This window comes from Carlito syrichta, unplaced genomic scaffold, assembly GCF_000164805.1.
Source record: "Carlito syrichta isolate Samal-C Ts95f unplaced genomic scaffold, Tarsius_syrichta-2.0.1 Scaffold303304, whole genome shotgun sequence".
Taxonomy (NCBI): domain Eukaryota; kingdom Metazoa; phylum Chordata; class Mammalia; order Primates; family Tarsiidae; genus Carlito; species Carlito syrichta.
Genome location: NW_007247400.1, coordinates 89990 through 110284, shown reverse-complemented (window position 1 = coordinate 110284; position 20295 = coordinate 89990). Strand labels below are relative to the sequence as shown.

General features: G+C 37.7%; 1 protein-coding gene across 1 annotated transcript in view; it reads right to left on the bottom strand.

Moving 5' to 3' along the window:
* Positions 1 to 828: 828 nt before the first annotated feature.
* CLVS2 (clavesin 2) overlaps positions 829 to 20295 on the bottom strand; it is a 76838-nt gene continuing 57371 nt past the window's right edge. The window contains exons 4-5 of the mRNA XM_008058340.2: positions 17401 to 17621; positions 829 to 11028 (exon numbers count right to left, since the gene is read on the bottom strand). Of these exons, the coding sequence (XP_008056531.1) occupies positions 10941 to 11028; positions 17401 to 17621 (309 nt within the window). The 3' untranslated portion in view covers positions 829 to 10940. The remainder of the gene's footprint in view (positions 11029 to 17400; positions 17622 to 20295) is intronic.

Sequence of the window (20295 nt, the reverse complement as noted above, 5' to 3'; positions counted from 1 at the left end):
GCAAGAGCCAGTACCTCAGGAGGACCCTGAAAAACACTGACGATGTGATGCATTTGCCCTGGGCATCTACAGCCCTGGCACCACTGTCAGCTCTGAGCAGAAAGTCAGAAGCCATGAGACCCCAATAGCCATCCCCAAAATAACATGGATAAGGGAGATTATATTAGGCTTTTCCATAAAAAGGAAGGAGCCAGGCTGTCAAGAGGATACACAGCAATTCCAGCTCATCTCGTTAGTACATTATTACTTCATTTTACAGATGAGATGACACAGTGCCAGAGGTCACACAATTAAACTAGTAAGTTTTCATGGCACTGACAACACTGACTTGGTTGGTGTACATCTTCTCCACTAAAATGTAACTTCCAGAAGGGCAGGGGTTTTGTTTTGTTCACCCCCGTGCTGCCAGTATAGTATCCGTGATATAGTAAGTGCTCAATAAGTCTGTTAACGTAAAAAAATGAAATAAGCTGAAATCATCATTCGATCTACCCCACTGAATTAAAGGGAAGATTTTATAACTGACATTGTCTTGTAACTCCATTCTATCACTATAGAAGTCAGGAAGGTATTTCTAGTAATTTGGAGTTCACACTGATTTTAGAAAATATAAAATCAACAATAAATACCAAGTAACATTACACTATAGCCATGCATTTAAAATCAGCTTTAAAAGCCTTTTATGCTTTCAAATACTAACACGACTTTCATGTGTCTCTATATTTTAATGACAAATTTATTCATAGCTACTTGATATAATGTTTCTAAATTTACAGTTTAGTTTATGATGAAAAATTAAAGACATAAACAAATCCACATTTCTGAATCTAAAATTTCATTTAGTGACATTTTATTTAACAGAACTTCATTCATCTCCATATATATCAACAAAGACAATGAAATAATTTCTCTTTAAAAACAAAATCAAATGTTGACATAATGGTTTTATGAATACAATAAACAATGACCTGCTTTATAAAATTTCTAAATCCATTATAAAGTGGAAATAATTAATAAAGTTTACCAAGGAATATATTCTTCCGACTCACTCTTAAAAGTTAATTATGAAAAGAAACACAATTCAATATAAGAGAATATGAACTATAGTATCTTTCATGTATTGTGTATATTTGAGCTTGACTTCTTTATTTCTGAAGTGATGCTAAACACAATTTTAAAGACTGGCAGAAAAGGATGTCACAGAGGCAAGTGGCTTCCACTTGTTCAGACTGCCAAAGATCAAATAGTAAGAAACACAAGAAAATTTTCTGCCTTATTCCTGAGCAAGAGTTATTAGTCTGTTCTTTAGAGACAGTTTTCCAAATTATGTTAACCCTGATTGCCATATACAGTAAGTCCCCTCCATATGAATCTTCAAGTTACAAACTTCCAAAGATGCAAACATGCATTCACATGTCCAATCACATGTTACTTCATGTGCCTGGCATACATTGTCATGGGTGTGTATCCTTTTCAAGGTTATGTACTGTAATACCACAAATGCTTTATTTTTGTGTTTGTTTTTTATGTATTATTTGTGTAAAAAGTATTATAAATCTATTATAGCACAGTGTTACACAGCCAATTGTGTCAGTTGGGTATCTAAGGCTACCACTGTTGAACTTAAATACAAATTGAACTTAGGAATTCACGCTCAGAACCGAACTCATTCATACGTAGGGGACTTACTATGTTTAGGTAACTTGTCAATTAATGTATTTATATAATGTATTTATGACAAGTTACATAAATACATATATAATATTTATATGCACAAAGAGAAACACAACCCCTGACCATCACAAAGCCACTAAAAGACTGACTGACTTCTGAAAATATTTTCAAACATCTATCCTTATTCTTTAAGTTATATAGTTCCTTCCTTAATATCACCTACCAATCTTTTGTTTTCAGTGTCTTTTTAATAGAAGACCTCATAGGAGATTATATAACTGGAGACTTACTGCATTACACTGTAGATAAAATCAAAACAATGCCTTGGAGAAACAGGAATAACATAGGTTTTGTAAGAATAAAAGTATAAACTGCAAAGTATAAAAATCAGAAATCTATCATACCAGAAACCAACATCTAAAATACTGAAATTTTGGAGAAGTCAGTCCAATAAAAATATGGGGTGTCCTGTAATAAGAAGCAAGACAAGGAAGTTTTCTGTTTTCACTATGAATCACAATTTCGTTGGAGGTCTTTTCTAAAGCAGTAACACTTCTTTCGTTGCAGTAGATCAATACATATACTCTAAAATCAACAAGATTATTAAATAAAAAATACACCTCTTAATATGCCATACTTTTTCTTAAACTGAAGGGGATCTTTTCAAATAGCAACTTGTTTGACAAAGTAATATTTACTAGAAGTTGAACAATTTCTTAATTTATCTTAGTTTCCTTTCTGCTCTTTAATTCAAATAAAAGTTGTTTTCATACTTTTTATTTTAAAAGAACATGAATGCTAGGGCCTCTTTATTAGTTTACTTGCATATAAATTGATCAACGGAATGGCCTATCTATTTACATAACTACTGATCTGTCTTTTCAGTCTCTTCATTGAAGCTGTATTTGGGGTAATGTTCAACCCATGTTAACTTGGATTATTGGGGGTTGTGAGATGATATGAGATGATTTTTTTGCTATCCTCTCTGTATTTTTCTGTGTTAATTTGAACTTATGATTACAAACACTTTTCACTACAAATTGAGAATGTTAAGAGCAAGTGTGATTAGAAGGTTCAGAAAATGATACCTGAAATTCAAATAAGAGAAGGGAGAAGTTAGAAAGTAAGTTAGAATATATGAACATGAATAACTCCCATCGTCTTGGGTCAGTACTATAAATTTACAACATAGGAAAATTTAAAGATATCGAATATAAAACCCAGTTGATGTAAGACTTCTGTTAGAAGAGTTTATAGACTAAACTGATGTAAAATATAGATTTCTAAATCATGGAAAGATCTTAGAAACACCGAAATACTTTCTCATTCATCTCATAATCGTTGCAGAGAAGGTGTGATCACAGTTTCCCCCCCCTTTTCCTCTTCCTCTTCTTTCCAGTAAAAGTAACTATCAAGGAATATACTCTCAAACTGGCTTCTTAAATTAAAGGAATTATGGTCTTTTAACTCCTGGCATTTTTTAAAAAATTGATATTAACCAGGATAATCAATAAAGAACAATTCACCATGGTTTTAATCTTAACATGACTTTCATCTGAGGTATCTTGCAGTCTCTCAAAGAGTAAGTCATGCATATAATAGATACAGGGCCTGACGACCTGTGAGTAATTTCCTGAAACACTGATGAAAAATTTAGGCTCTGAGATAGAGACCAGATTAAGAAAGAAGGGGATATAATTTTTGGTTTATGAGTCCATTTTCATCAGCAAGAGTAGAATTTCCCCTTTGAAGATTAAAAACAAGATTTTATTAAGAAAATAAGAAACTCTCCTTTAATGCATGCTATTAGCTATGATATGAATTGCTGAAACAAATTAAGAGCATAAAACCTTTTTCTATTTGCTACTAAGTTCCATGCATTGTTCAAGGCACTGGTAATGCAACAATAAACAGACAGACAAAGACCCCTGCTCTTGTGGAGTTCAAATGCTACTGGCGAAAAGTGCAAAATAAAATAAATACACTATATGATATATTAGGCGATAAATGCTATGGAGGAGAAATAGAGCAGAAAAGGAGAATGTAAAGCCCCACAGGGCTCTTTCATTTATAACTGGGAAAGAGAATTCTCACCAAGAAGAAGACATTTGAGCAAAGATCTGAAGGAGAAGAAGGAATCAACCATGGAGATGACTGGGAGAAGAGGCAAACGGAACAGAAGTGGAGAAGTCCTGAGGTGCAGGCATGAGCTCTTGGAACAGCAGGGATAACAGCGTGGCAAAGTGTTTAAGGAGAGATTCTTAAGAGATGATCCCAGAAAAGGTCAAGGGTGAGAGGACTTCCAAAGCAATAAATTAAAGCTTTTAACAACTACTTCTGCATCGTACAGGCAAAAACGTCAGCCCAATCAGAAATCAGTATGGTGGTGCTTACTGACTTTATAACAACCCATGCATGTATACCACTGCAAGGACTTCAGGTCTTACTCTTTCAGAGAGTTCTGAGAAGAATGAAACGATCTGAGCTACATTTAAGAGACTCACTTTCATTGGCGTGCTGAAAATTGACTCTAGGAGCTAAGGGTATAAGCCAGGAGACTCGTTTTTAGATTATGAAAATATTCCAGGTGAAATATGTTGAAGGCTTGGCCCAAGGGAGTGGTGATGAAGGCTGGAAAAGTGGTCAGAGGATAAGAATATTTTGACGAGGAGCCAACAGTAGGAGCTAGCAGGCTAGATGCAGTGGTGAGAGGGAGAGAGGATGACTCCAACACTTTTGGTCCTAACCATCAGGTTGGAGTTGACACTGGATGAGAAGACTAAAAGGGAAGCACGTTCAGGGCTGAAGTGGAGAAGTCAAAAAAAAATAAAAAATAAAAATAAATAAAGTGGAGAAGTCTGGTTTGTAAATGTTAAATGTGACATGTCCCTTAGACAGTCAATTAAAAATGCTAGACACATGAATGCAGATAAAAGGATAGTACCTGTCTTCTCCATGAATCCCAGACACAAAGAACATTAACAATTTTCTAGCACTAAAGCCTCGTAATTATAGTTTTTAAACTTTAGGTAATAATTTATAAATCAGCATGCAAATATTTAAATAATATGCAACTAAGTGAATTATATTTATATGTGCATAACACTGCATTTTTTTTTCTTCAAAGCCAACGAAGTATATATGGTTTCTCTCGGATACTTTTATAATACCAACTAGAAAAGAAAGAAGAGAGAATACTTATTTTTATTTTTAGAGGAAGGAGTGATGCTCAGAGACACAGGTTTTGATGATGGCATTGCTGTGAGGAAACACAATAGACTTGACCTTCACCTCCCCATAGGCTCTTCCCTGGTCAAGTGCTTATCTCTCAATATCAGAAACCCTTGATTTTTGAAACAATTTTCTGTTTGTAATTAAAAATATCTTTTCCTTGATCTTTCTGAAGAAGGAATACACTTTTGGGTAACAAGGAATGGAGGTTGTATTCCTGGCTTTTCTTGCATCATGTGGTTGTCCAGGGTTCATTCCCATGAGAACACTTCTGCAGACACTGCTGAAAACGGTTCCTCCTGACATATCGTTAGTAAGAAGCAGCAATAATGACTCTTGATGACCTCAAAAGCTATATACAGGAAAATCATCCAAGCTTGGGCCAAATAAATTCATAAGGTTTACAGAACAGTATTCCAGGTAAGTGTACGTTAGTTGAGTCTTTTTTACCTTGTTAGATGATTTCTTTTTTTTTTTTTTTTTTGTCCACAAGTAGAGAAAATGACAGAAACTCAGTGGATCTGTTAAGTAAGCATTCTTTCTCAGATCAGGCTTTTATTTTACTTAATATTTTGACCTGAGCTTTTTTTTTTTAAATTTAAAGCAAAGCTTTTTGTAATTCAAATGTCTGAACTTAATCTCTTGTCTAATTCAATAATTTTATGTGGAAATATGAAAATCCTACTTATTTTATTTGCTGATCATTCTTCTGCTATATGTAATTTTAAATGTTCAAACTATCCTTTAGGTTTGCCCAGAAGTTACAGAATACCGAAAATGTCATTTTAATGAAACAAATTACTATATATTTTCCACTTTAAGCTCCAAACATCAAATATCAGAAAATTTAAGGTATCCTAACTGAAAGAGCTAACCATAATTCCTCTCAAAACATGTTGTCAATTTTAAAGAAGGTTTTAGACATCTCTGTTTTACAGTTGCTGCTGATCTAAGACCACCAAGTTCAACATCTAACATATGCAAAATAAATATTTTTGTAAAAAACAAATGCATACTTATTCAAAAATTATATTATACTGCTTATAATACTGTATCCAAATAAATAATTCCCTCAAAAGGTCAAATAGTAAATAGTGTACAGTAGTAAAAAGTGTGCAGGAGTGAACAGTAATGCCATTTGAGCCAAAGAGTAAATAATGGCTTTAGTATTCTTCAAGGACTTGTGTCATTTCCTCTTAGAGACTTTTGTTTTTGTTTTTGTTTCCTGGACAGCATTGAAATAAAAAATGATTTGGTTTTCTGAGTTGTGTTTTAAAGCAAATGTGAAATAGACAAACTGGATTAGAACCAAGACAGTACTTTGAATGTTGGTTCTATGTAAACAAATAGCCCATTGCAATTTTTCAAAATAGTTGAGGATTGATTCACTTGTAAAATTATTGTTAAAATTTATTTTGATTTTCATCTAGGTTCATATTTCATGTAGCACAAAAAAATAATTTTGACCGAATAAATGCGTTGATACCATTAAGTACAGAAACACTTTCACTGAAACTTAAAACTAAGTCAAATAGTGACAAAATACCTAAATTGTAACAATTTTTACTATTTACCATTAGAATGCATTTAGTGTAGTAAAGTTCTACAATTATTCTGTTTCTAATTTTCTTTTTTACTTCAGCAATTTCATTTGCATTCCTCTTCTTCTGGAAAAAGAAAAGGTCCGGTTTGAATGTTTTAATCCACAAAATTGCTGCTTTATATTTTTTCTTACAACCCAGGAGATTTCATTCCTATATTTAGTATATAATAGACTTCACTGCACTATTTTCATGTGCGGGGGTATTCAGATATTTATGAAAATAAAAACCCAAATTCATAAAATACATTATATTATCTAAAACATTAGGATTGTAATATAATAATGCTGCAAAGCCAAATCTCTTTTGTAGTTTCACTTATTTGTCCATTAGTAAATCATGCCAAATAGTTCCAATAGCATATGGTAAGATGTTTTTTTAACAAAGATTTTAAAAAATCAGAAAACAAATTCTTTTCAATATTGAAGATAATTGCACACCCTGGAGATGTAAGCAATCGTGTTTTGCTCCATTCCATTTGTATATAATCTGCCTATTCTTGTGTGATTTAATGGACGCACTAGTGTAAAATGCACTGCTATGTTTTAGGCTATGTATCTACACAGCAGATCTAAATGGAATGTAAGAGTGCCTAGAAGTTAACTGATGTAAAAATTGTAATACTAGATATGAAAGTTCAAACATCATGCCAGAGCTCTGTTCATTTTATTTTGTGTGTCGAAATTCTTTCTGAAATGTCCTCATGGCTGATGTCAACTTTTCAAGTAAGCATTAATATACACAAAAAATAGAAGCAAAAGAGATATTATTAACCAACCAGACAAGATAGACCTTTAAATAAAATAATACAAGAACGTACAGCCTCTCAGCAACTTTTCTTAATGTAATTTCTTTAAAGGACCACAGATAAGTCCATAAACCTTTTGGTTATTTGTAGAAGCAAAGGAAGCCAGTCCCTGAAGATACATTCCATGGTTCTAAAGGTTTTCTTTTGTGGAGTCACAAACATACTCCCCAATATCTCAAACAAATCTCCATTTTCTTGATGCTGTAGAAGGGCATCTGTTCCCTCAGGAATACTGTGGAAACCTCAGATCTTTAGTTTAACAATGCGACCTAGTTAATAATATTAAAAGAACTTAAGAGTCTGGATTTCTTGCTTATCAATGCATGAATTTTTGGTACTATGAAGTAAATAAGCACTTTATATGAAAAGACCTAAGACACGTCTCTGTCTATACTTATGCAAACTGGTGTCTAAATAAATGAAATCATGCATGCCCACTTCAAAAACTTGCTTGCAAAACTCTGTTTAATACTTGTATATTATTTTTGTATAGTGCCAGGTTTGTTATTAACATGTATTAAAGTTACTGTATTTAACTTACACAACAGAGACTTAACACAATATGAGCAGACTCAAAGCAAGGCTTCAAATATTCTTCAAATGATACCTATAGTTCACCCTTACAATACAGATGCATGTATTTACTTTCTGGAAGAGAGTACAAATACAATGCATATGCCAGTATCACTGTGTTTATTCCATTTTTAAAGAGGCACTTCTTCATATTTCTTAGAGTATATTTTCATGATTATATCTTCCTTTCTATAGCAGTAAACAATGTGTGCAAATATCACCGACAACATAAGAAGATATTTTTAAACCAGCTTTGGAAACAGTTGCCCCTGAAACAACTGAAAGGAAGAAAAGATATCAGAGATAGAAGATGGAGCAGAAAGAATGAGGCGTGAACGGGCTACTGGCTTGCTGCAAATCAAACGCACTGATTCTCTGAGGTCCACAAATTGTAATGCAAGGGACAAGATACGTTAAAAAGCAAAGCAAAGTGGCAAGACAGATACATTAGGGTAAAGAGCTGTGTGTCTCTATGTGTGTGTGCACGTGTACACACAATTAAAATAAAAGAATGTAAGGATGCTTATGTACTAGGTTATACAACAACAGACATACTATGTAACACAGATTGTCACACGAGAGGAAAAATTCCTAAACTGTGTTAGCTAGCTGGTGCTGAGGAAAACATTTATAAAGCTGAATGAATATCCCTTGACTAAGCAGGTTCAAAAACATCACTAGAAAATGAGCTTATTCACGGACTGAATTAGATACTGCATCTTGAAAGACATCCTCGTTGTAATTTGTTCACTCATTTTAAAGTATTTTATACAATGTAGCCAACTCTCAATTGCTCATTTGAAGATAAGCGGCAATGCAACACAATTTCCAAATGCGGGGCCAGCAGACAGTGTGATACTTATAATTTAGACAGGCATACATATAAAATAGGCCCTTCTAGTTATTTTTATATTTGACACTAACCTTATGATAGGGAAAGAAGCTGAAGACGTTGAATGACATCCGAAAACGGGCAGGATTCTGAAAACTGGCAATAAATGGAGCATATTGCGAGAAACTCATGAGAACGGAAAGTTGACTGTCCTGTACTGACATTGTTTCCACGACATTCCAATGGATAATACTGCCGAGTGCATAAGTATATGGCATATAAAGCCCAGAGCTATAAGATGTATGTCAGGTAGACAAAAACATAAGAACATCAGTGGTTGGGATTCTTATCTCAGTAAGAACTGTTGTCTTCAGCTCATTCCAACGTCAGTCATGGTCATGGGAGAGTGGATATCTGACAGTCCTTATTCTTCTGCTGTGGACTGGCGTTTGGTATTCTTCAGATATCTTTCATTTATGCGAATTAACATATTTTCACAAATATCAGACAGTACCTGGGCACATTGCTCATTGGCTTACTAATCTTGCTTTTAAGATTTTTGGCTGTGGAACTATAACTGAAATTTGTGAAGGTTTTGGCTAAAAAGCCTTTCTTTCTGTTGGTTTCCAAGAGTTCCTAGAGACATTTTTCTTTCAAAAAAATTTTTTTTGACAGGAAATTCTCAACCTCAAAATTTATTATGCTGAAAAGGTGATAAAAATCTTGTTCTTCACTTTGAAATTTAAAATAAGATTTCTAAAATGTGTTACAGCTATAGAATTTCACGAAATAAAATTTTAAATAATATACAGTTTTCAAATCTAGCTATAACGTATCACATGCTATCTTAGATGCCTTCAGCTGAATTCATTATATCTCCTGGACACAATCTACTCTTTCCATCTTTTCTGAAAAGAATCGTGTACATATAGGATCATTAGGAAAATTAACTTGAATTTGGGAAAAACAATATTTTGCACATTATCACTTGATATCACCTACACTTCATTGGGACATGCTGCTCCTTTGAAGAAAAAATATAATACAAATAAAATGGCACATATTCAAGATTGCATTATAAATTAAATTGGAATTCCCTTAAATAGGTACACTGAAAGTCTGTTTCATTATTTCTCATTTTCATTAACTTCAGAGGAAGTTTTCCAGAATTATCATCTCATATAATTATCTATAACATCTCTAAGATCATTGAATATGTATGATTTATTTTATAAGCCTGTCACAGTAAGGATTCGTTAGAGCTCGTAAAAATATGTATGTTGTGTGTGTAAACATACATGTATTTTTCAACCAGTGCACAATAATTAGAAATTAGCCCCTTATCGATAAGTGGCAAATTTTATGTTCAAAGTAACAGTCAAAACACTATTTACTTATGCATTCTCATTCTCTTGGTCAAAGTGTTTTGGGGGAAAATGTTTTTAGCTTACATCAGACAGGAAAACAATGGGGTTTTGAATAAAGGGCACATTGAGAAGACAGCAGTTTAAAAGGAATCCACTCTCTTTCACCATTCTACATCTTCATTGGGGAAATACATCATTTCGCAAGATTCCAGAAAATCAGACAACATAAAAGAGTTCAAGTGTTCAGTTTTGCAGCACATCTGCCACTCCTTATCTCCAAAATGCAAGGCCCATGAGAGTCACTAAGACACATTTTTTCTGAAATGAAAATCACTAGACAGAAAATACATTAATCACAATAATTTCCTAGAATCATTGAGTTCCCTGTGCCCATTAAAAGTATGCTTCAAGACCGACAGAGTTTCAGAGAAAAACAATGAAACAATCACTATGATAGCTGAAATATGGCTTCATAGGAAACAGGGCTACATTTAATTAGCTTTGATTGTTTGGATCTTTTCTGCTTTTTGTTATAGTTCATATCACTGGCATGGACTTTTGAGCCAATCTTTTCCAAATTAAATTGCTACCAAAATGTACAAACTTGACGTGAAGATTACATTATATTTACAGAGAACTTGGCACTTACAGAAGTTATTGACCTTTTTTTCCCCCCATCCAGCCCAGGGCACCCGTGGTTCAGGCAAATGGAAAGCCTGATGCTTTATTAAATAGTATGCTACATTAACATGAATAAATAGGTTTCCAGCTGGTAGTTCCTCCACAGTGCTGTCCCTGTTGCTGAAAACCAGTACCTTCCATTTCTAATCCATGAAGGGGATGGAGAGAAGTTCTTAGTCCAGAGAAAGCAAAGGTTGCATGTTTTCTTCCTCATTTTTATCCATGCGTTTTAGCACTGTAGGATCCACTACTGACTGGGATCTAGAAAGGACAGAGACAACGGTGAGTGCAGTGTTACCAAATAATCACCCAGATGACATTCTCTTCTCTGTGGTATTATTATTATTTTGTTGCCATTATTTCTCCCATGAATGTGGATTATCTGCTCCTCCATCAAGAAATGTATGAACTGTGGATGCTCCACATTTAGAGAGAAAACACTTATGGGGGTGTTTTGTATTGGAGTGAGGAAAACAATCCCCTCTGGCCTCTGAATAGAATAGTGAGCAGCAAAGAATCCTAAATATACACAAACAGGCTTAAGGTCTCTTCCTCACAATTGAGCAAGATTCTTTTCTTTGAGATATTGAGAATTTCTAGCGTTTTCCGATAAAGCATCTCCAAATGGGAAAAAAATGCTACAGTGAAATGATTATTATGATAAATTAAGTAGAAACGAGAAGAGGTTTAGTTCCTGCCTAAAAGGCATCTATGAAACAAATTCAACATGAAAGTGCGTTTTTCTTTAGCCAACATTTTTTTTAATTTCAATGATTGCACCAACAGAAAAATCAAAATTTCAGTGATTCTGCTGAAATTCTTACAAAAACATCCAAATAAATTCAACCTTATTCTTGACAGTTTCACAAAACAGTTAAAGACTTGTAAAAAACAAACCTCCTCTTGTGAAAGTAACGGTTCTTTATGATCAGAAAAACACATTATTTGAAACCCCGCTTACACATGCCTTTGATAGCAGGTGAAAATTATTTCACAATTTATCTTTGGGAAACAACATCAGCGCAGGAAGGAGGAAAATCAATGAAACATGCTCCTGTCGTGGCAGGAAGCTGCCATCTTAATAGCTGCGGCATTAAGGAAGCAGCTGCCCTTTTAAGATTCTCCTTGGTAATGAACTCTTCCCTGCTGCTGCATTCCAGCCAATTGGTTTTTGCTGTGCAGTATGCCTCTTAGCAGATCTCATTAACTTTGGAAAAGAAAGACCATAAGCTAAAACACAACTGCACATGCTAATGAAAAAGAACAGCAACGGAACTAATTATCAAAGAAAAAAATAATTACAGGATTAACTGATAAATGACTCCTTCGTTTAAAGGAAAAGTTGTTTCTGAAGACAGAATGAAAATGAAGGTGACAGCCTTTAAAAAAAAAGGAGATTTTGTTTCCTAAATCATTTATACTAGTTTTTTCTCAATATTAAGTAGGCATTAGATGCCCATCTCAGAAAGGGGACTGACTCACATCCCATGTGTGTATATAAGTGTGTGCATTTTCCAGAGAGACAAGGGAAAAAGGAAGACAAACAAAAGGAGGAACAGAGAGGGGGGGGGAGAGAGTGTGAGAGAGAGAGAGAGAGAGAGAGAGAGAGAGAGAGAGAGAGAGAGAAGAGAGATTTTGTTTAACTTTTAAATGCAATAATGTATAATCATCCTTTTTTAAAAGTGCATACATAAAGTACTTTTCTTTTTTCTTTTTTTTTTTTTGAGTTGGAGCCTCACTCTTGTCTCCCAGGCTGCAGTACAGTGACAGGCTCACTGTCACCACAGCCCCGACTTGCTGGGCTCAGGTGATCCTTCTGCCTCAGTCTTCCAAGTAGCTGGAACTAAAGACGCACGCCACCACGCCCGGCTAGTTTTTGTGATTTATTGTGGAGACGAGGTCTCACCAAGCTGTCCAGGCTGGTCTCGAAACCCCGGGCTCAGGATCCTCTCGCCTCAGCCTCCCAAAGTGCTGGGATGACAGGCTGAGCCACTGCGCCTGGCCAATAAGATGCTTTTCAACAAAGTGGAAAACTGCGCAAGACACTTAGTCATTAGAACTTTTAACACGGTTCTTCGGTAAGACCCAACTTGAAAAGTGGCTTCCCAACATGATTCCACGTTAAAACATAAAGAGGTTCATTTAATGCACTAAAGCATTCACTTGACAACTGGAAGGCACTAGTTAAACTATAAGCGACATAGTAGAGACTGCATCCGTTTCCTTCCTTATTTCAAAACAATGTGTATCACAGAGCCTGATGCAGAGTAAGATCTCAATGTCTTAACTTGCATCCAGTAAATAATTTCCACATTGAAAGAACTTTAGTGATAAGCATTCAAAATGAAGAGCAATGAGGATAGTGGAGGAAGCAATTCTTGACAGAAAATAAATTTTAAAATTCTCATAAAATTAAATCTATTATGTAAATGCTGGCAATATTCCCTGAGTACACACCACAGCTCTTCAGACAGCATGAGGTACATAATTTAAGCATTCGCAATGACCCTAATATTCTATTAAAGCACATAATACAGACAGATATATAAGCATTCTAACTTCATATGTTTCATGACTGTTTTTTGAAAAAATATTATTAGCGACTATGACAATTTTGACAAAGTATTTTAAATTAAAGTGTACTATTCCACCCGGAATTCAGTTCCTGGTTTGCTTTTATCATGCATTATAGATGTTAGAATTGTTGGGTGATGAATGCTGGTTCTATGTGTAGAACGATTCCTCAACCACAGAAAAGAAGCCAGGCAGAAACAACTGGCAATTAAAAATTTTTTTGGTATTCAGTTGTTCGCACATTACTGATATTTTCATCCAGATTTTTTTAAACCCTTTTAGATGGAAGAACAGGATTATTTCTGCAGGATCCTAACTGTTCATGACTTGGCTTATTCCAGCTGTGGCAGAGGGAGCTGCCTATCCTTAACTTGGAACAAACCTTCTGGGTCTCCACGTGGCCTCCAACGTCTTTGCAATGAATAGCTTTTCTTTCCAGAAAAGCGATAACTTAAGTTTTTGTATCCAGCACTTCTATGTGTATTTATTATGCGCCTGCAGTATAATAAATACCATCGTGCTTAAGATTTCGGAAAAAAGTGAATTCCAGTTCCAGTTACTAACAATAGAAATTTACAAGCTCTGTGATCATGAGAGCACTATTTAAACTGCAAAATTTTGTTCTCTTATTTGCAAAATGGAGACAATAACACTCGCATTATACAGAGATAGTGAGGATCAGATACAATCATGCATACAAAAACCCGAGCACAAATTCCGGCACATGGCAGATGGTAGTGGTTAAGCAAATGACTCATGAAACACAACTGCCTATGTGCAGACATTAGCATTGCTACTTAGTAGTTATGCAACACGTGGAAGTCATTTATCTCCGCTGTCTCAGTCTTCCCATCAATAAAATGGGGATAGTGTTATCTTATTAGTTGCTTTGAGAAACAAATGAGTCAATGTATACAAAGCATTTGAAAAAGGTCTGGGAAACAGTATCGATAATATATAATATTAATAATAACATATCCAATATTCAATCATCAGAAGTTCACATTACCGTAATAATTGAAATATTGTCACTCACTGCAACTGTTATATGCCAGAGACTATCCTAGGTACTGGAGATAGAAAGTAAAAGACATTCCCCAATTCTAAAATACTTACAGTCTAATCAATTTTACCTTTCCACATGTTGATGCTCTTTTTCCATAAATTTACACAGGAGGACAAGTTGTCTTCTTACATGCCTAGCTAAATTCACCCAGAGGAAGAACTGTGGCTGATTCTTTGTCCCTTTCCAACTTAAGGATAATATAAAACTGCAAAAAGGAAAAGAATCAAGGAAAGTCAGGGTGAAATGTAGGAGCAATCTTCGCTCACCCTTACTGGGGGACTGCCATTTCCTGGCATAGAGAACAAGAGAATCAAGAGAAACAACTTTCTTAATCTCATTCTCCAGGAGTTTTCCAATAGAGCCATAAAGTGATACCAGAGCTACACCAAACAAGGCATATCTCAGATTCTAATCAGCTCATGTCAGAAGCCAGAAACTCGGGGTTTGGGCCATTGATGTCCTGTAAGCCAAGTCTGCAGGGGGAAAAAATACCCTAATTAATTAGAGAAGAGAATTGGACTGAAAAAGACTTCAACAAGTGGATTGAGTGGACCAAATCTACAAAGATGGTGTTAATCAACTAAGATGACGTGATTGGAGGAAAAAACTAAACCCAGAAAGAGAGAATCAGGAAGGCATGGATTGGAGAGTCAAGAAGCTTTCTAGTTTTAGGGAGCCCGACATGAAACAGCAACGTGCTTTGGCTGCCACGTGACAGCAACAGGGACAGCAACCACAGGCAGAAGTCAGCGCGGTCTACTCTTAAAGCCAGGGTTTTAGAATTAGAGTCAGTAGTCACCCATCAGTTATGAATGTTACACATGAGGGGACCACCGACAGACACCAGAACACCCTTTGTTCATCCAACTAGAATTCGGTGAACACCCTCTGTGTGCCAGGATCTTCTCTGGACATTAGGGATTCAGAGATCAGGACAGACAATGTCACTATGGTCTCTAGGGGACAGACAGCAGATACAAAATTAAATAAAATCAGTCGTTTCACAGACTGTAAGTGCCATGAAGAAAATAAAACAAGCCGGGCTCGGTGGCTCAGCCTGCAATCCCGCGCCTTTGGGAGGCTGAGGTGAGTGGATTGCCTGAGCCCGCAGGTTCGAGACCTGCCTGGGCAGCGAGACCTCATCTCTACAATAAGTCAAAAAAAATCAGCCAGGCATGGTCACGCATGCCTGTAATTCCGGCTACTCGGAAGGCTGAGGCGGAAGGATGGCCGGAGCCCAGCAGGTCGAGGCTGCGGTGGCCGGGAGCGGCCACTGCACTCCGGTCTGGGCGACAGAGTGAGACTCCAACTCAAAAAACAACAACAACAACAACAACAAAAAGAAAACAAAGCAAAAGAAGGTGGTGGCAAGGAGTGACCAAAATGAAAGGAAGCAGAGCTGACTGAGACCAGGTGGGTGATAAAGATCAGAAGTCTCTTGAGGAGCTGAACTTTGATTGTGCCCAGCCATGTGAAGATGAAGGAAAAGAGCATTCCAGAAAGCGGTGACAAGGGCACCAAGGGAAGACTTTTGTGTCTGAAAGGCAGGAGAGGAGGGAGAAGGTGGGATACCTGTGCAGGAGAAAGAAAGGCAGGGTCAGATCAGGTGGTCCCTGGCAAGCCACGGTCAGGAGTTGACTTCATTCACTGCAGTCATCTAAAAATTGAAAGCCAGTATGTGAAATGATCTGATGGATCTCTTAAAGACGTCTGGAGTGCCGTGTGGATCATACATGAGGGTAGAAGTGCAGGCAAGGCTGCAATCAACAAGAGCAGTGACAAAGTCTGGGGGCTGGGTAAGCAGAGGGCAGGTGACGGTGGGTAGCATGGCCATAGAGGACACGGGGAGATGGGCTCACGTGATGGGACCTCATGGGCGGACATGCCACAGGAGGGATGGGAAGGGTCTCAGGAGCTGGCCACGACGGAGACGAGTGGCTTCAGATCCTTAGACAGCCCAGTTCCACAGAGAGGAGGCTCTGTGTGGTGCCTTCACGAAGCCTGATGACATGGAAGACATGGAAGATTCCACACCTCATGCTGAAATCTTGCTGCACTGCGCAAAGATGGTGTAACCTTGAGAATACAAGGTCTATTTAACAGGGCTGCTGTGAAGATTAAACACATTAATATAAAATTAAAAAGATACCTAGTGAGGGCCTAGATCATGATATGTACACAGTAAATGATAAAATACCATAACTACTATCGCTAGGATTATTATTTTATTAGGAGAAAGCTCTTCTTTGACAATTGCTTTTAATCATTTTTATTCTAGAAAACTTTTTAAGAATTCGATCCAGGGGAAAAAATGCACAAAAGATATAAAGTTCATGCAGACACGTACACGCGAGATTTTGCATACAACTTTTAGTACGTAACAGAATCCTTTGAGAGCCTATCCATAAATCACTTAGGAGAGCACAGATCTCAGGAAGTTCTGTTCTAAAAGAAGGGAGTTAAGATACTTAACGCTGGCTTAAATATAAGCTTGCCAACGAGTGGAACATTACAGCAGGGAAAGTTTCTGGCCTTTCCGTTCTCTCCGATGAGAGTGCAGAGCCTGGAGAGAGGTTGTCATCACACACGCTGACTATAATAACAGCAGAAGCATAAAAGCGACCAGCCCTAAAGAACAGGCACACCACCTCATGAATCAGAGCTACATGGCACTGAGACATCAGTGAAAGGGTACAAAGTTTCAGTTAGACAGGAGGCATATGTTCTGGAGAGCTATCCTGCAGCGAGGTGACAATCGTTAATAACCGCACATTATGTAATTAAAAACCGCTAAGAGAGGAAACATTAAACGTGATCACTGCAAAAACAATGACTTAATCTTTGACTCAAAACTCCCAGACATCCAATCACAGGGCCGTGAAAGGCGTTGCAAAGCAAGAAAAGCAAATGCAGAGAAACACAAAACCTGGAGTCTGACTCGAAGGGTCACCCCGGCTCTCGCCCAAGCCACCTCCCTGTCGACCTCCACACACCTCTTCATGGACTTGGGGGAGAGCTCCTTCTCCACCTCCTTTGTGGGCAGGCTGTAGGAGTCCACGTTGTACTCGCTGTCATCGTCATACTCATGGTCAAGCAGGGTTCTTGCCCACGTGCCCATGTCGTAAGGGGGCAGCATCCCTCCAAACTCAGAGGGCAGGATCTCAGGGTGAATTAGCTGGTGCAGACTGTTCAGGTTGTTGCCGTGCAAAAATATCTAGAAACGCAAGAAGAGGGGAGGGAGAGAAACACGCAGAGAAAAACTAAATACTATTCCAATGCTGGGGAGAGGAAGTAGGGAGACGAGGGGCAAAAAACAGCAATTGTCCATGTCTGTGAAGATATTTAAGCCCCTCGTCCACGAGTGAAATAGTCGGGGCCGATACTGTTATCTCGATATTTCATACAGCAATCCTGAGTTTCGGAGATTTTAAGTAGTTTCTGGAAGGACAGACAGTTATCGGCTAGAGGGATGGAAACCACAAATTGGGTTGCTGGCTTCACAGGCAGAGGCATGAGTTGTTCGCAAAATGCACATGCTGATCTGTGCGCCATTCTTGTGTGAGTTGTGCAAACTTGATGATGTGGAGAATGAACGCTGTGAAAACAGACCTTCCTCACCAGGGACTCATCAATTACAGAGCCTATCCACATTATTATGCCCAAAAGCTGTCACCAGCGTGGCTTTCTCTTTAACATCAATAAAAATAAGAATACTGTAACCACTAAATTACTGCTTTAAAATGCAAAGTGGGTGATGTAAATAAGAGAAAGGCCGAGTGAGGTTCACGTCCCAAAGGACATCACACTCTGTCATGTTGCCAGCATTTTCTCTACTAAAGATGTCCATACTTATTGTCCACACAGAAAATGCAATGGCTTTAAAATGTAAAGCTTTATGTATGCACTAATTATTGGTGTGATTGTCTATAGAGAGCTTTAAAAAACAAACTGGAGAAATGCTCAAGCCACATACTCCAGATGTGTTTCTCTGAACGTTGCTACTTTTTCTCTTCTTTTATTTCAGCCTCAAATCATCCTTCTCTGCTACAAGCACTGTTGTCCTCTCATGCAAATGTATGTAATATTTATTTAGGGATTATAGTTTATAAGTAATTTAAAAATAATTTCATTCTCTGGGTTCAAGAACAAGCTAAACATAGTCATGTTTGCTTTCTGTACCTTGAGAATTTACCGATGTAAATGCACAGGAAAGCAATGAGTCTACAACATCAAATAAAATTAGAGGATGGGTAGCACCAATTAACCAGCATTTTCAACAAATGATGGAAGAGTTAAAGTGGATGATGGTAGGTCAGGGGCCCAAACAGGCAGAGCCAACAGCTGCCTGGAATACACAATGCGAGGCCTGCAGAGGTGGAAGAGGCTGTCTGCCCCATCGTGTACCAGGGTGATGGCAAACTATACATGATCCACTTCTGTCTAGGAGCACAACAGCAGATATTTATGTCCAGAAAAACACATATGACGGGGGCCCCCAAAAAACCCGGAATTATCTTTTGAAGGGCGGGCACCTTGTAGTACAGGCTTCCCCTGCTAGGTAAGTGTCCAAGGAACCCATCCGCATCCGGGGACCAGCTAGCATTGTCGTGAGAGGCAGTGTTGGGCTTCAGTGCATTTTGGGGGAGATTCCTCAATGCGTTTGCCCATCTCCTGGTGGGTGATTTATAAGCACACCTGCCCACACCGCGCCGAGTGTTCAGCAGCTTTTGACCCAGAACGGCATGGCCCCCGTGCCCCATCCTCCCTATTCACCTGATCTCACCCCGAGCAACTTTGTTTTGTTTCCCTGGATGGAAAAAGTCCCCAAAGGGAAATGTTTTGCTGATGTGGAAGAGGTGAAACCAAACATGGCAGAAGCACTAACAGGCATCAAAACGGACAAGTCCAAAGACTGTTTTGAGCGATGGAAAAAATACCTCAATAGGGCTGTTGCATCAGACGGAGAGTAGGCTGAAGGTGACTGAAGTCTAAACAAGTAGGAATAAAACACACGATTTCTTAGAAATAAATTCCGGGTTTTGTGGGGTCCCCCTCACACATACTCCCAGACTCTGCTCATAAGAAGTGAAAGAAACTTTCCTAGGAAAGTTCAGTTCTGATATCTAAGGATTTTTCACGTATGTAACCTTGATTTTGCCAGATGTATTCCTTCATGTAACAAATCTCCTTCAAGTCATGCGAGAGGGGTGGTAACAAATCCGTAGAACAGCAAATGCGGTCCTAGCACACTACTTCCTCTCTCTTCCCTAGCACTTTGCTCCCTCCTCTGTCAGCATCACTTTCCGCTTTGGCCTTGCCTCCACTTTCACGGAGAAAATAGGACAACCAGATGACATCAACCCACCCACCAGCATCTGTGTCTATGTATCTGCCTTCACTGCCAGTACAATGGAAGGATAAACCCTACGAGGGCCAACCTCTCCACCTGCACTCTACAATTCTTCTCTCTCTTAACAATTTGCTCTTGTCTCTCTCACATGAAATTCCCTCCCTCCGCTGGCTCTTTCCCATCAGAGAAGAAAAACATGCTGACTCTACCACCCCCACACAGACACAGAAAACCTCTCTTGGCCCTGCTTCCACCTCCAGTTGTTATCCTATGTCGCCCTCTTTTTTTATAGCAAAACTTATCAAAGGAGTTGTCTATATTCACGGTCCAAACACTCCCTTTCCATTTTCCCTAAATCCAATCCCAGTAAGCTTTGTAGCCCACTGATCACGAAAACAGCTCGTGTCAAGATCCTTCTCTTTGCTAAACTGTGTCCAATTCTCAATCCTTATGTACATTGTACTCTCAGTAGCAGCGGGTGTTGATGACTCTCTTCATTGAAGTATGTTCATCTGGTATCTCTTGATTTTCTTTTAAC